The sequence below is a fragment of the Phyllobates terribilis genome, unplaced genomic scaffold (genome assembly GCF_046119375.1).
Source record: "Phyllobates terribilis strain yellow unplaced genomic scaffold, ASM4611937v1 Scaffold_1__5_contigs__length_1240528914, whole genome shotgun sequence".
Taxonomy (NCBI): Eukaryota; Metazoa; Chordata; class Amphibia; order Anura; family Dendrobatidae; genus Phyllobates; species Phyllobates terribilis.
The window spans coordinates 575,292,338-575,307,843 of record NW_027362761.1 but is presented as its reverse complement, the minus strand read 5'-3'; the positions used below and the strand labels follow the sequence as shown (position 1 = coordinate 575,307,843).

At 40.2% G+C, this 15,506-nt stretch overlaps 1 protein-coding gene across 3 annotated transcripts in view; it reads left to right on the top strand.

The window, feature by feature from the left end:
• DCC (DCC netrin 1 receptor) overlaps positions 1-15,506 on the top strand; it is a 1,219,041-nt gene that overhangs the window by 879,866 nt on the left and 323,669 nt on the right. For all 3 annotated transcript variants that reach the window (XM_073681315.1, XM_073681325.1, XM_073681306.1), the window contains exon 9: positions 4,483-4,637. In XM_073681315.1, the coding sequence (XP_073537416.1) occupies positions 4,483-4,637 (155 nt within the window). The remainder of the gene's footprint in view (positions 1-4,482; positions 4,638-15,506) is intronic.

The following is a 15,506-nucleotide window of genomic DNA, read 5'->3' as shown; positions in this document are numbered from 1 at the left end:
GGGATCATTGTCATGCTGAAAGACCAAGCCACGTTTCATCTTCACTGCCCTTGCTGATGGAAGCAGGCTTGCACTCAAAATCTCACGATACATGGCCCCATTCATTCTTTCATGCACACAGATCAGTCGTCCTGGTCCCTTGCCAGTGAAACAGCCCCAAAGCATGATGTTGCCACCTCCATGCTTCACAGTAGGTATGGTGTTCTTTGGATGCAACTCAGCATTCTTTCTCCTCCAAACACGACGAGTTGTGTTTCTACCAAACAGTTCTACTTTGGTTTCATCTGACCATATGACATTCTCCCAATACTCTTCTGGATCATCCAAATACTCCCTAGCAAACTTTAGAAGGGCCCGGACATGTAATGGCTTAAGCAAGGGGACACGTCTGGCACTGCAGTATTTGAGTCCCTGGCGGCGTAGTGTGTTACTGATGGTAGCCTGTGTAATGTTGGTCCCAGCTCTTTGCAGGTCATTCACTAGGTCCCCCCATGTGGTTCTGGGATTTTTGCTCACCGTTCTTGAGATCATTTTGACCCCACGGGGTGAGATCTTGTGTGGAGCCCCAGATCGAGGGAGATTATAAGTGGTCTTCTATGTCTTCCATTTTCTAATTATTGCTCCCACAGTTGATTTCTTCACACCAAGCTGCTTGCCTATTGTAGATTCAGTCTTCCCAGCCTGGTGCAGGGCTACGATTTTATTTCTGGTGTCCTTCGACAGCTCTTTGGTCTTCACCATAGTGGAGTTTGGAGTATGACTGTTTGAGGTTGCAGACAGGTGTCTTTTACACTGATAACAAGCGCAAACAGGTGCCAGTACTACAGGTGATGAGTGGAGGACAGAGGAGCCTCAGAAAGAAGAAGTTACCGGTCTGAGAGAGCCAGAAATCTTGCTTGCTTGTAATTGACCAAATACTTATTTTCCACCAAAATTTGAAAAAAAATTTCTTTCCAAATCAGACAATGTGATTTTCAGGATTTGTTTTCTCATTTTGTCTCTCATAGTTGAGGTCGACCTATGATGTCAATTACAGACCTCGCTCATCTTTTTAAGTGGGAGAACTTGCACAATTGGTGGCTGACTAAATACTTTTTTTCCCCACTGTAAATCTGTACGGTCAGTGCCACCATTGCAGATACCTGAGCCTCATTCACAACTTAAGAGATTGGAAAAGCTTAGTGGCATCCCTTGTGCAATCTGTTTTCTAGAAGCTGAAATACCTAAGAAGTTGTTGTGTAGAAAGTAAGAAAAGGACAATGTAATGTGTAATATGCACAGCTTATCTACCTTGATTGGGCTGGGGTCAGACATTGTGGGTTGCAGAATGAGGATCAATAAGCTTCATTCTCCAAACTTGATGGTCAAGACAGAAGAACTTGGCAAATCTTGGCTTTTACCCAGTCCGAGCCCAAATTTAAAGGACCTTATATAACGCCAACTGTGCAAGGTCATCTTAGCATAACCCCAATACTCCACCAGTACTTTGTGGGTCTGTACTATCTTCTCCTCCTGCATAAGTCTAAGTAGAAAAAAGACATTTTTGACATTTTGACTAATTTACTCCCCTACGTGAAAATTCTCACCCGGGCTAAAGAAAGGTAAAATCTTGTAGACCTTGCAAAAAATATATTCTTTTCATATTAGCAAGATCATGTTGTGTCAGATTTTCTCGAACAGAGATCACAACCAGTAAATGAAAAACTGGGAAGTTGTATCTTCTTCTGAGGCAGAGGAGCTTTCAAATTCGAGCTGACACATTGGTTTTCATTCCGTTCCTGTCATTTCTGATGGCAAATGTAAGACATCCTGCTAACAACACGTGTTTAGGCAGTCAAAACATTCTGCTCAAATGCTACATTGTAGTCGTACGAATAAAATGTGGAGTCTGCACTCATTATTTCTCTATCTAGAGATATCTAAGATAGCGATCCCCTCGCCTTGGAAGATTCTAAAAATACCACTGAGTACTTCCGAGTGTCCCGTGTGCTTTTCTTATTCTCAATACTTCGTTTCTTCTCCTTTCTCATTAAATCACTTGAGTGGATGTTGGCAAGATGAGCCCCTTAAGAGGCTTCAAAAACCGAGGACACGCTGTATATTTAACACTGTAAGTGGATGGTAAAAGAAAAAGATAAGAAAATCAAAAATCAAGAAATGACAAAATCTTATTAACCAGTTCAGGTCATTTTCTTCTCTTCCTAACGGGCACAATTTCATTTTTTTTTTTTTTTCGTACATGCGCTTTTAATGGCTCTAAAAAAAAATTCTACTACAGATATTCAAAGAATTTTTATGCTATTTTTATATATGAATGTAAAGAAAAATAGGAATTGCTTGTCTATTTAAAATTGTTATATTTTTATTTTTTTTCTTATGACCACAAAGGACTGCTAAAAAAAAATTGTGTTCCTCTTTCCATAGAAATATTATTTTTATAGTGGACATATTTTTTTTTTCAATGGGGTGGGGCTAGAAACCGCAATTTAAACTGGCCATGTTTTTTTTGTGTTTTAGCTTTTTCTAGCTTTTATTCATTTAATTTTTTTTTATTCATTTCTTTTACACACTGTGCCCCCCTTAAAAGACCATTGGAAAATTTATTTTTATTGTTGATTTTCCCTGTAACTGTAGCTGGAATAATAGCCATTATATCTGGAAAAAATCAGAGCAGTGCTAACAAGCTCTATTGCAAAGAGCTTGTAAGTGCTGCCCTCCATGACACCGCTAATAGACTGCTAAGAAGACTAGTAACTTTAGACAACAAGCTGTAAAATTTAGAATCCCTTTGTACTTAAAGGGTTTGTCCACTACTAGGACAAACCCTTCACATTCTGAATGTTTGCCCCTGTTAAAATAAAATAAAAATACTTGTACTACCCTCCCATGGTTGCACCGTTGCAGCGGTGTCGGCATTCACATTCCCAGGGCTCGATTAATTATATGTCCGAAGGTGGGGACAGTGAAGCCAGCACTCATTGGGCGCAGGGTTCACATGGCATAACAACCTCACTTTTGCCTAAGGAACACAAGTGTCGACACTGCTGGAACGGAGGATGAGTATAGGTGTTTTTATATTAATAAGGGCAAACATTTAGATTGAGTAGTGGACAACCCCTTTAAGTAACTTGTACTGTTGATTATTGTTACAAGCACCGTGCAGTTTTTCCCATTTATGAAGATGAGACAACCCCTTTAAAGTTCTCATTCTCAAATTACAAAAAGAGAAGAGGGGGGAAACTCTTGCTTTTGTCAATTGACTGCTTGTACAGCCAGAGATATCTCAGCCATGGACTATATTCATATCAAAAACCTGTTTCAGTCTACAACATTCCCTATTAATAACAAATTGGGATTTTTTGCTGCCTGACCCACTTTGAACAGCCGATGTCCTGCAAATCCCTATTTTAAAAAAGTAATTACATAGATGGGACAACCCATTTAAAGGGAATCTGTCAACAGGTTTTTGCTACCCCATCTGAGAGCAGCCTGATGTAGGCAAAGAGAAGCTGAATCCAACAATGTATCACTTAGATTACTTGGTGCAGCCATTCTGACACAATCAGAGCTTTTAGATTTAGCATGAAGCAGAGCTGAGAAAGCTAACCCCGCCCACACCAGGCTCTGTATATAAAATGTCCAGAAACAGTGAGCTATTTATCACAGGAAGGGGCGTGTCAGACTAGCATGCGTGCACTACTGTGTCCCAGGAATGATGAGCTCCTGGTGCTAAAACAATCATTACAAGCAATCAAAACCACAGAGCTTGATAAGAGACGCATCACTGAAATCTGTGCTTTAAGCCCTACAGCATGCTGTCTACAGATTACATAGCAAAAACCTGCAGACAGATTCCCTTTAAGAGAGCAATTTTTATAAGTATTTTAAAAGATACATTTTATTTCTATAATTCATTGAAGAAACTATGAAGCAAGAAGGTGACTGGTAGAGTGATATTCAAAAACCAAAGTCTTCACGTCCTGGTTATTTCCATGGTAAAGATATTTACTGCAGCACAAATAGGTGCCAAATCGAAGAGTCTAAAAATACTTGTCAGTCAACCAACAATCTTGAGCCAACCATTGTGCTCTATCAACCAACCATTGAACTCAATCTTGTGAGAATTTGGCTGTTTGAATGATCTCTACCTTTAGAAATGCAGCGTAAGGTTATAGACAGATAAGACAATTCCACTGCTTGAGCCAAGATAAGCAGCTTATACACTGACAATAAAAAAAGGCATAGACACAATCATGGTTATCTCGAAACACCTGACAATTGGCCATCAGCCTTGTCACAAAAGTCCGTAATGACCACCATTATGAGGCAAATGTCTCTTATATCACCCATCACTGTAACTAACATATAACTCCTTGGTTCATTTGGCTATTTGTATATTTGTATTGTATTATTTATGTATTCTTGTTTTTTTTTGTGGTGTCTTGAAGGTAATATAAAATAACGTGTCTTCTTTTCATTCAGGGAACGGGCGTTAAACACGTCACAGCCTGTGGCCTTGCAGCTAACAGTGGGCAATCTGAAGCCAGAGGAGACCTACTCTTTCCGTATCGTAGCTTATAATGAATGGGGACCCGGTGAAAGCTCACAGCCTGTCAAGGTGGCTACACAACCTGAGTGTAAGTGCATAAGTATCATGTATATTGTAATTATTATTAATGCTAAACATAGTAGACGAGTAAAATTCAACTTTTCGATGACTTTTCTCTTGTGCTCCCCTATCGGGTAGGAACTTATAGCATCCTGATGGTGCTGGTTCATGAATAGCTTTGCTGGGAAGGAGTGCCGAACACCCCAGGAAAGGGTTATAAAAGAATGAGATATTAAATTCACCTGTCCTGGGCCAATTCCAAAATGTTCTTGCTGCTGCATTTTCTCCACTCACTCCCTCTGATCTTTATTTTAGGTGGGGCATGTCTTCAAGCACTGACTAGGCTTGATTGCGCTACCTGAGACAATCACACAACGCACGACAGTGATGTCATAAATGTGTCATGACTAGTGTTGAGCGATTTTTTGAAGCAAACAAGCCGGAACTCCGAACACGAACCCAAATTTGAAATGCCAAACAAATTCGCTCAACACTAGTCAGGCCTAGTCAGCAGCCGAAGACATTTGATTCAGTCTGAATAAAATGTATTTATTTTCAAATATACCTTGAAAATACATCCTACTTTGGGTTTTGAGGTCTCTCCAGACCCCTAAAGTACTATAAAAGGGGGGTTAAAAATAATAAATTGTTACACACCTTCCATAGGCCTTCCTCTCACCTTTTCTGGTGCCGTAACTCCATGTATGCTCAAGCACATGATTCAGACTGGTTTTTGGATCAGTCTTTTCTTCGGTCTTCAATTTAGATCTTCCACTGCTGACTAGGCTTCACATGGTCACCAAGGATGTGAACGCTAACATAAGTCTACCTACGTGGTAAGGTCACTGACGTGTGTTGTCCCCTATGTGGTCAGGCCTAGTTTTTGCCAGAAGACCTGTACCAAAAACTAAAAAGAAGTTTCTAAAGAGAAGTTTCTAACGAGGAATGACCAAAGAGAAGACTGAAGAGGAGACTGAAGAGGAGACTAAAGAGGAGACTAAAGAGAAGACTAAAGAGGAGACTAAAGAGAAGACTGCAGAGGAGACTAAAGAGAAGACTGAAGAGGAGACAAAAGAGGAGACAAAAGAGGAGACAAAAGAGGAGACAAAAGAGGAGACAAAAGAGGAGACAAAAGATGAGACAAAAGATGAGACAAAAGAGGAGACTGAAGAGGAGGCCAAAAAGAAAAGTGAAGAGAAGAGCGAAGAGAAGAGTGAAAAGAAGACCAAAGAGCAAACCAAAGAGAAGACTGAAGAGAAGACCAAAGAGAAGAGTGAGGAGGTGACTAAAGTGAAGACTGAAGTGAAGACTGAAGAGAAGACTAAAGAGAAGACTGAAGAGGAGCCTGAAGAGGAGACCAAAGAGAAGAGTGAAGGGAAGACCAAACAACAAACTGAAGAGAAGAGCAAATAGAAGACCAAAGAAGAGACAAGAGATAAAACTGAAGAGGAGACAGAAGAGAAAACAGATCCAAAGTGAGTGAGGACTGGGCAGGAAGATATGACGAGGGAAGCATGTCTAGGAAATATGAGTGCAACTTTTATTTTAGTATTTTTAACACCTTCCCAGTGCTACAAATAATCCAGTAAAATGATTGTGGGATGGCCGCCATTTTCTTTAATTCAAGCGAATCAAATCTCAAAAAAATCTGATTCTGTTGAATCCAAATTTTTCAGGAAATTGGAAACAAATTTGATTCACTCATCTCTAATGGTAAATTCAATGGAGACTTTAAAAACTGCATCTGTCACAAGAAAAACAAACCCTCCTACGACTACGTTAATGAAGAAGTCATGGCTTTTTAAAGGTGGTAGTCGTAAAAATAGTCGTGGTAGGAAAGGGTTAAAAGTCTTTAAAACAAATGGGGGCTTATGGGGTAGACTAAAATTGGTTTGGGTCCCCGGGCAACCACAGTCATGGACCCCACATTGTTATAATTCACTTCATCTGGGTAACTGGCTAAAATAAAAACTGTATTTGTTGCCAGTAGCAGCCAATCAGAACTCAGCTTTTATTTTCTAAACAGCTTTGATAAAATTAAAACTGCGCTGTGATTGGTTACGATGAGCAAGTAAAAGTTTCCTTTCAGTCAGGTAGGCCATAAATGTAAAACAAATTCACTGTATCAGAGGCTGAGGCCTTGGGCACCTTTTTTTTAGCAAAGGGCCCATCAAGTATTATGGTATTGCCCTAATATCCATTTTTTTTTATCATTTTAAAGGATAAATCTTATAGAGACAAAAAAAAATCCTTTAAATAAAAAATCCCCTCTTATCCTTTTATGGGATTCCTCATTCTGAGCTGGGATTTTTGCATTTTCTTTTTTTTTTTTTTCTGTAAAGACGCTCACAATTTGGACGGAAGCTTTTATGTCAGAGTCAAAGATTAAATCTTCCTTAAGCTTACCCTTCCTATGATGTATAATTTTACCCAAGACCCATAAGTCCTGATTTCAATCACGGCAGTCAGAAGACGTGCGTAATCTTTCTCTGCCCCATACAGCGAGCTGGAGAATTATCATTTATTTCTCATTTTTCTCCTTCTTCAAAATGTCAAAAGACGATCGTAATTTAAAAAAGAAAAAAAAGAATTTTTTTTTACATTTCCTATGTAAATGTTCAATAGTTTGCTCTTAGGATAAAAGTATTAGACGTTACGATAATCTACATTGATGTCCTTCTATTCACACACAAGAGATTAATTGTGCAGCTCCGTGTGGCATCCACCGCGGCGCCACTTTATAAATGTGTAATAATGGTGATTATTAACGGGAAGAGTATAGAGCTCTGTAAGCCGATAGAGTGTATTAACTGAAGAAACAAACCGTTCTTCTATGCACCTAATCTGTCTGATATTCATAGAAACACGGAGCATTTTTTTTTGTAAATATAGGGCGGCCATAATGAGTGATAATGCAGTGATTGCTTAATATACACTGTGTGCAGAATTATTAGGCAAGTTGTATTTTAGAGGACTATTTTTATTATTGATCAAAAACTATGTTTTCAATCAACCAAAAAGACTCATAAATATCCAAGCTTAATATTTTTGGAAGTTGGAGTGTTTTTTTTTAGATTTGGCTATCTTAGGAGGATATCTGTTTGTGCAGGTAACTATTACTATGCAGAATTATTAGGCAACTTAATAAAAATCAAATATAATCCCATCTCACTTGTGTATTTTCACCAGGTAAACCAATATCAGTGCACAAAATATAGAAATAAACATTTCTGACATGCAAAAACAAAAACCAAAAAAATTAGTGATCAATATAGCCACCTTTCTTTATTATGACACTCAACAGCCTTCCATCCATAGATTCTGTCAGTTGCTTTTGATCTATTTTCGATCAACATTGCGTGCAGCAGCCACCACAGCCTCCCAGACACTGTTTCGAGAGGTGTACTGTTTTCCCTCCCTGTAGATCTCACATTTTATGATGGACCACAGGTTCTCTATGGGGTTCAGATCAGGTGAACAAGGGGGCCATGTCATTATTTTTTCTTCTTTTAGACCTTTACTGGCCAGCCACGCTGTGGAGTAGTTGGATGCATGTGATGGAGCATTGTCCTGCATGAAAATCATGTTTTTCTTGAACGATGCCGACTTCTTCCTGTACCACTGCTTGAAGAAGTTGTCTTCCAGAAACTGGCAGTAGGTCTGGGAGTTGAGCTTCACTCCATCCTCAACCCGAAAAGGACCCACAAGTTCATCTATGATGATACCAGCCCATACTAGTACCCCACCTCCACCTTGCTGGCGTCTGAGTTGGAGTGGAGCTCTCTGCCCTTTATTGATCCAGCCTCTGGCCCATCCATCTGGCCCATCAAGAGTCACTCTCATTTCATCAGTCCATAAAACCTTTGAAAAATCAGTCATAAGATATTTCTTGACCCATTCTTGACGTTTTATCTTATGTTTCTTATTCAAAGGTGGTCATTTTTCAGCCTTCCTTACCTTGGCCATGTCCCTGAGTATCGCTCACCTTGTGCTTTTTGATACTTCAGTAACTTTGCAGCTCTGAAATATGGCAAAACTGGTGGCGAATGGCATCTTGGCAGCTTCACGCTTGATTTTCCTCAATTCATGGACAGTTATTTTGCGCCTTTTTTGGCCAACACGCTTCTTGCGACCCTGTTGGCTATTTGCCATGAAACGCTTGATTATTCGGTGATCACGCTTCAAAAGTTTGGAAATTTCAAGACTGCTACATCCCTCTGCAAGACATCTCACAATTTTGGACTTTTCAGAGCCTGTCAAATCTCTCTTCTGACCCATTTTGCCAAAGGAAAGGAAGTTGCCTAATAATTAAGCACACCTTATACAGGGTGTTGATGTCATTAGTCAACACCCCTCCTCATTACAGAGAGGCACATCACCAGATTTACTTAATTGTTAGTTGGCTCTCAAGCCTATGCAGCTTGGAGTAGGACAACATGTATAAAAAGTATCGTGTGAGCAAAATACTCATTTGCCTAATAATTCTGCACGCGGTGTAGTCAAAAAGGAAATGTTTAGGGAAAAGTTCAAACGTTTGTCTACAATTATATGGGCGATAGATAGATTTGCATCAGTTCATGTAAAGCACATGCCTACAACTGTGAACATTTGGTTTTCTTTTTATTGTGAATCAAACAACAATTAGGACAAATAACTGGAAAATTCTGTGAGCATAACAACTATTCATCCTCTTAAAGTCAGTGCTTTGTAGAGCCTCCTTTAGTAGCAATTATAGCTGCAAGTCGCTTTAGATAAGTCTCTATGAGCTTTCCATATCTTGCAACTGGGATTTTTGCCCATTTCTCAAGGCAAAACTGCTCCAGCTCCTTCAAGTTAGATGGTTTCCTCAGGTGAATCTTCAAGTATGACCACAGATTCTCAATCAGATTAAGGTCTGGGCTTTGACTAGGCCACTCCAAAACATTTACATGTTTCCCTTAAACCACTTGAATGTTGCTTTAGCAGTATGCTTTGGGTACATTGACTTTTTGGAAGGTGAACCTCCATCCCAGTCTCAATCATTGACAGACTGAAACAGGTTTGCTCAAGAATATCCCTGTATTTTGCACCATCCATATTCCCCTCGACTCGGATTATTTTCCCTGTCCCTGCTGCAGAAAAACATCCCCACAGCATAATGCTGCCACTGCCATGTTTCACTGTAGGGATGGTGTTCTTAGAGTGATGAGCTGTGTTGATTTGGCTCCAGACATAGCGTTTACCTTGGTGGCCAAAAAGTTACATTTTTGTCTCATCTGATCAAAGCACCTTCCTCCATACATTTGGGGAGTCTCCCACATGTCTTTTGGTAAACTCAAAATGAGCCTTACAATTTTTGTAAGTAGAGGCTTTTTTCTGACCACTCTTCCATAAAGGCCACCTCTATGGAGTGTACGACTTATTGTGGTTGTATGGACAGATACTCCAGCCTCTGCTTGGGAACTCTGCAGCTGCTTCAGGGTTACCTTTGCTCTCTGTGCTGCCTCTCTGATTAATGCCCTCCTTGCCTGGGCTGAGAGTTTTGGTGGGCGCCCTCTCTTGGCAGGTTTGTTGGGGTACCATGTTTTTTCCTTTTGATGATAATGGATTTGATGGTGCTCCGGGGGATCATCAGAGATTGGGATATTTTTTATAACCCAACCCTGACTTGTACTTCTCAACAACTTTGTCCCTGACTTGTTTGGAAATCTCCTTGGTCTTCATGGTGTTGTTTGGAGATCTCCTTGGTCTTCATGGTGTTGTTTGGAGATCCCCTTGGTCTTCATGGTGTTGTTTGCACATCTCCTTGGTCTTCATGGTGTTGTTTTGAGATCTCCTTGGTCTTCATGGTGTTGTTTTGAGATCCCCTTGGTCTTCATGGTGTTGTTTGCAGATCTCCTTGGTCTTCATGGTGTTGTTTGGAGATCTCCATGGTCTTCATGGTGTTGTTTGGAGATCTCCTTGGTCTTCATGGTGTTGTTTTGAGATCCCCTTGGTCTTCATGGTGTTGTTTGCAGATCTCCTTGGTCTTCATGGTGTTGTTTGGAGATCTCCATGGTCTTCATGGTGTTGTTTGGAAATCTCCTTGGTCTTCATGGTGTTGTTTGGAGATCTCCTTGGTCTTCATGGTGTTGTTTGGAGATCTCCTTGGTCTTCATGGTGTTGTTTTGAGATCCCCTTGGTCTTCATGGTGTTGTTTGCAGATCTCCTTGGTCTTCATGGTGTTGTTTGGAGATCTCCATGGTCTTCATGGTGTTGTTTGGAAATCTCCTTGGTCTTCATGGTGTTGTTTGGAGATCTCCTTGGTCTTCATGGTGTTGCTTGGAGATCTCCTTGGTCTTCATGGTGTTGTTTGGAGATCTCCTTGGTCTTCATGGTGTTGTTTGCAGATCTCCTTGGTCTTCATGGTGTTGTTTGGAGATCTTCTTGGTCTTCATGGTGTTGTTTGGAAATCTCCTTGGTCTTCATGGTGTTGTTTTGAGATCCCTTTGGTCTTTATGGTGTTGTTTGCAGATCTCCTTGGTCTTCATGGTGTTGTTTGGAGATCTCCTTGGTCTTCATGGTGTTGTTTGGAGATCTCCTTGGTCTTAATGGTGTTGTTTGGTTAGTGGTTCCTCTTGCTTAATGGTGTTGCAGCCTCTGTGACCTATCAGAAAATGTAAAGTGAATATACTGACAGACATGTGACACTTAGATTGCACACAGGTGGACGTCCTGTCACTAAGCATGTGACGTATGAAGGGAATTTGCTTGTACCAGAAATTTTTAGGGGCTTCATAGCAAAAGGTGTGAATACATATGCACATGAAAAGTTTTAGTTATTTGGCCCTATTAATTTAATTGATGCCTATATTTTTCTCTCTTCACTTCACCAAGTTAAACTATTTAGTGCTGATGAATCACACACAAATCAGATTACAAAAATATCTAAACACAGATTGTAATGTAAAAAACCAAGGGGCGTGATTGCTTTCGCAAGCCACTGTAGAAAGCTGGATAGATAGATATTGATGATAGATAGACAGATATTAGATAATATAAATTGATAAACAGATGGATATTTAGCCAGAGACAGATATATCCTTTGCTAATTATCACTATTCCGAAGTTCCACGCTCTGATAATTCTCTGTAAATGTATACTGTTTGACTCAGTCTCTAAAAATACCATTTGAAAAAGAATGTGATGCGGGGAGAGGAGGGGGATGCAGCTGCAGATATCTGATGGGTTCAGATCAGTATACTGCAGCTAATTAAAGCAATTGTGATACATATTTGTTTATTGCTTTTATATGTATACTCTACCTGATAGGTAGGAAAATAGATACGGTAGATCCTTGGACTTTTTTTCCTGTAGATCCGTACATGGATCGGATACATATACCCGCACAGTCCTGACTTTGTGCCTATTGTCCAGCAGTCGCCGGCTTCTTACATTTTGGGTGTGGAGTTACTTTTCTGAGTATTTTGTTTCTCCTCCATGGTGTGATCTGCGCTTTCGCCACATTAATCACCAGCTGTTCTTTGTGTATTTTTTGGACAAAGGGCTGATCAATGCCATGATCAATAACATTACCTAAAGCTGTTAAGTCAATCATTACTGGTAATACCGAGTATGCAGCAATGCATTCTGGGCCTTTTCAACTCCAGTGATGAAGAAGAAAGGGATTGTTAATGTATCAGCTGGATAATCAGTCAGGGAGGGCGGCGGGCGGCTGCTTGATGAAATAGGATTTGGAAGCTGCTTGCGATTCCTCCCTTGTCTGGACCCAGAGGTTTCCCTGTGATATGTTTCCATTCTGCAGATCTGTTGGTTTTATGGGATGGGGGGGGGGGTGATTGGATGGCGGAGGTTCGGGAAAATTTGGAGTCATTTCCAATGACAATCAATCAGGTGTGTGGATAGCACAGCTCTGACCGGTTTCCAATAACTGCCTCACCGTATGCCAGTTTGAAAATAATATTGTTAGGATGTGGCGGCTAAGCAAAAAAATGTATATTATATGGGTTTTATTATTATTATTATAGAACCATATTATTAGTGATGTCATTCACTTAAACTGGGTTTGAAATAAGTATTGAACACGTCACCAATTTTCTAAGTAAATCTACTCCTAAAGATGCTACTGACATGAAATTCTTACCAGATCTCGGTAACAACCACAATCAACGCAGTCAAAGAAATCCCCCCGTAGATGTCCATAAATTATGTGTAATAATGAGAAATGACACAGGGGAAAAAAAGTATTGAACACGTTTGCTGAAATTTATTTACTACTTCGTACACCCACTTTGTGGGTGATGAAGCTTCAAGCATGGAGAAACTAGTCGCAGGCATTGCTCAGGTGCGATTCCTCTGTCCAATAGATAAAGAAAACTATATGCCTCCTCCACATTCTCCTCCAGGAGTTTTTATGACCTCCTATTCTACATCCATAGACATTAATATGGAGTTGGCTCGTCTGCAGATATAACGGCTCCCGCTCTTCTGGGAAGGATTTCTACAGGATTTCGGAGGCTTTTCTGAGAATTTTTAACCACTTCATCCAGAAGAGCATTAGTGAGGTCAGACCTGGCCTCACAATCTCCGATCTAGTGTCTGGGCTCACAAGCTCCATTATAGGATGGGGCTGAGGTCCGGGCTCTGTGCGGCTGGTCATGTTCTTCCACCAAACTCCCCCAACCATGTCTGTATGGAGCTTGTGCACTGGGCACAGTCATGGGGAACATAAATGGGCCTTCCCCAAACTGTTCCCACAAGGCTGGAAACTACAGTTGCCCGCAATGTCTTGCGCTGAAGCATTAAAAAATAATCGTTGTTTTACAAATTTTTTCATTCCCTGTAAAAATAAGCAACTTTGTAATATATCTTATTAGAGGAATCCACTTCTTTCTCCTCCTGGACTGATATTTTATTCATACAATTCCCAATTCACTGATAAAATCTGTCTTCAACGAGTACAGATCTTCCTGTTACTGAAATAGATGACATTTGGTGCCCATAACATTCTATGGTTAAACTGTAACTGTCGTTTCAGAAGAACTTGCAGTAGAATGTCTGTGTCTTCCTCTAGCTCCTCCTCCTTAAAAGCACCAACTGTCATCATATTCTATCTCAGTAATCTGCATTCGCGCATAAATTGATAATGAAATATCAGTTTAGGAGAGGAAAGAAGCAGATTTCTCTGATAAGATTTAAGGCAGAGTTACTTATTTTCACCTGTACTATTGATTTATGAAATAAAAATTAAATGATGGTTACTTTTTTAAGATTTCTCTTCAGTAGAAGAGGGCCCAAGGCCGACCCCTGATAACAAGCCCATTGCATTATCCTCCTCCACCGTTTGTACAGCGGCACAACGCAGTCAGGGGGTAACGTTCTCCTGGAATCATCAAATACAGACTTCTCCATCAGACGCAGATAGAGAAGTGTGATCAGTCACTGCGCAGAACACGTCTCCTCCAGAGTCTAGTGATGGCGGCTTTACACCACTCCATCTGAAACTCGGCATTGTGCTTGGTGATGTACGGCTGCATGCAGCTGCTCGGACATGAAGTTCCCGGCGGGGGCGCAGTGTTTGTGCTGATACTAGAGGAGGTTTGGACTCTGCAGTTATGGGGTCAGCAGGCGGTGGTGACTTTTTTGCCCTCTGCTCCTCAGCAATTGTTGACGGAACTGGAATCTACCTGTGTCTCAGCCCAATACCAATGCCTGTCCGGTTTCTTGATATATACGGTATATATACAGATCACAAAATGTGCATTGTTTGTGTAGGATAATTACAATAAATGACCGTAGGCAGGTAGATAATGAGCATCATGCGCGGTTATACCTCATTGCATAATTACCGAATGACAAGGGGCTACGTCCTGTCTAACTTTATTAAATCTCTATTTTTCTCTGTCACACTCAATAAAATCTCCAAGTAATAAATGAGCCGGCGTTCATTGCGTGTACAGTCAGGTAGAGAGAGCAGAAGATGAGGATGGTATCAATATGATGCCGGTACACTGGAACATAAATAAAGTCTATTATGAGTAATAGGCATCTTAAGAGGATAAAAAACAGAATCTATATTTTATTTTTTAGGGAAACAGCACCACTCTGGTGCATAGGTTGTGTCTGGTACTGCAGCTCAGCATTTTACACTTGAATACTAGATGTACTTTTTAAGAAAAAAAAGAGAGCCAGCACTTGGGTGTGGATATATGCCTCGGGCTCAGGAGCACTGCAGGTGTCAGCTGTGTTATACAGCCTGCACCTGCCTCTAACAGCAGCAACTGGAGAGCCACCAATCGCTGCTGTTTAACCTCTTAAATGTCGTGCTTAAACAGCATTTACTCCCATGAAAGCAGCCTGTGATTTGTCTTTAACCCCTTAAGGACCGGAGATATTTATTTTTTGCACTTTTGTGTTTTTTTCCCCTTTTCCAAGAACCTTTTTTTTTGCCGAAATAGCCATGTGAGGTCTTGTTTTTTGGGGGACAGTTTGTACTTTTGAATGATTAAATGACACCATCCATTTTACCATGATAATATATTGTAATTGGAAAAAAAAAATTCCAAGTCCATTGAAATTGGGGGGAAAAAAAATCCAATTCTGCAAATTTTTTTTAGTTTTTTTTTTTTTTTTTTAATGATTTTTTTTTCTGAAGATAAAAAAAAATGATCTTGAAATATGATTCTCCACCAGGTCAGTACAATTACGGGGACACCAGATTTTTTTTTAATTCACTAATGAAAAAAAAATTGGAAAATTTGTTAAAAAAAAAAAATGCCTGTTTTGCAATTTTCCAAGGACCACAGGGTTTTAATTTTTCGGCAGATGGAGCGATTTGAGGCGTTTTTGTATGTGTGTGTGTGGCACGCTGACATGTTTAGTAATATTTCATTTTGGAGTAAAAGCAAACTGAAGATAG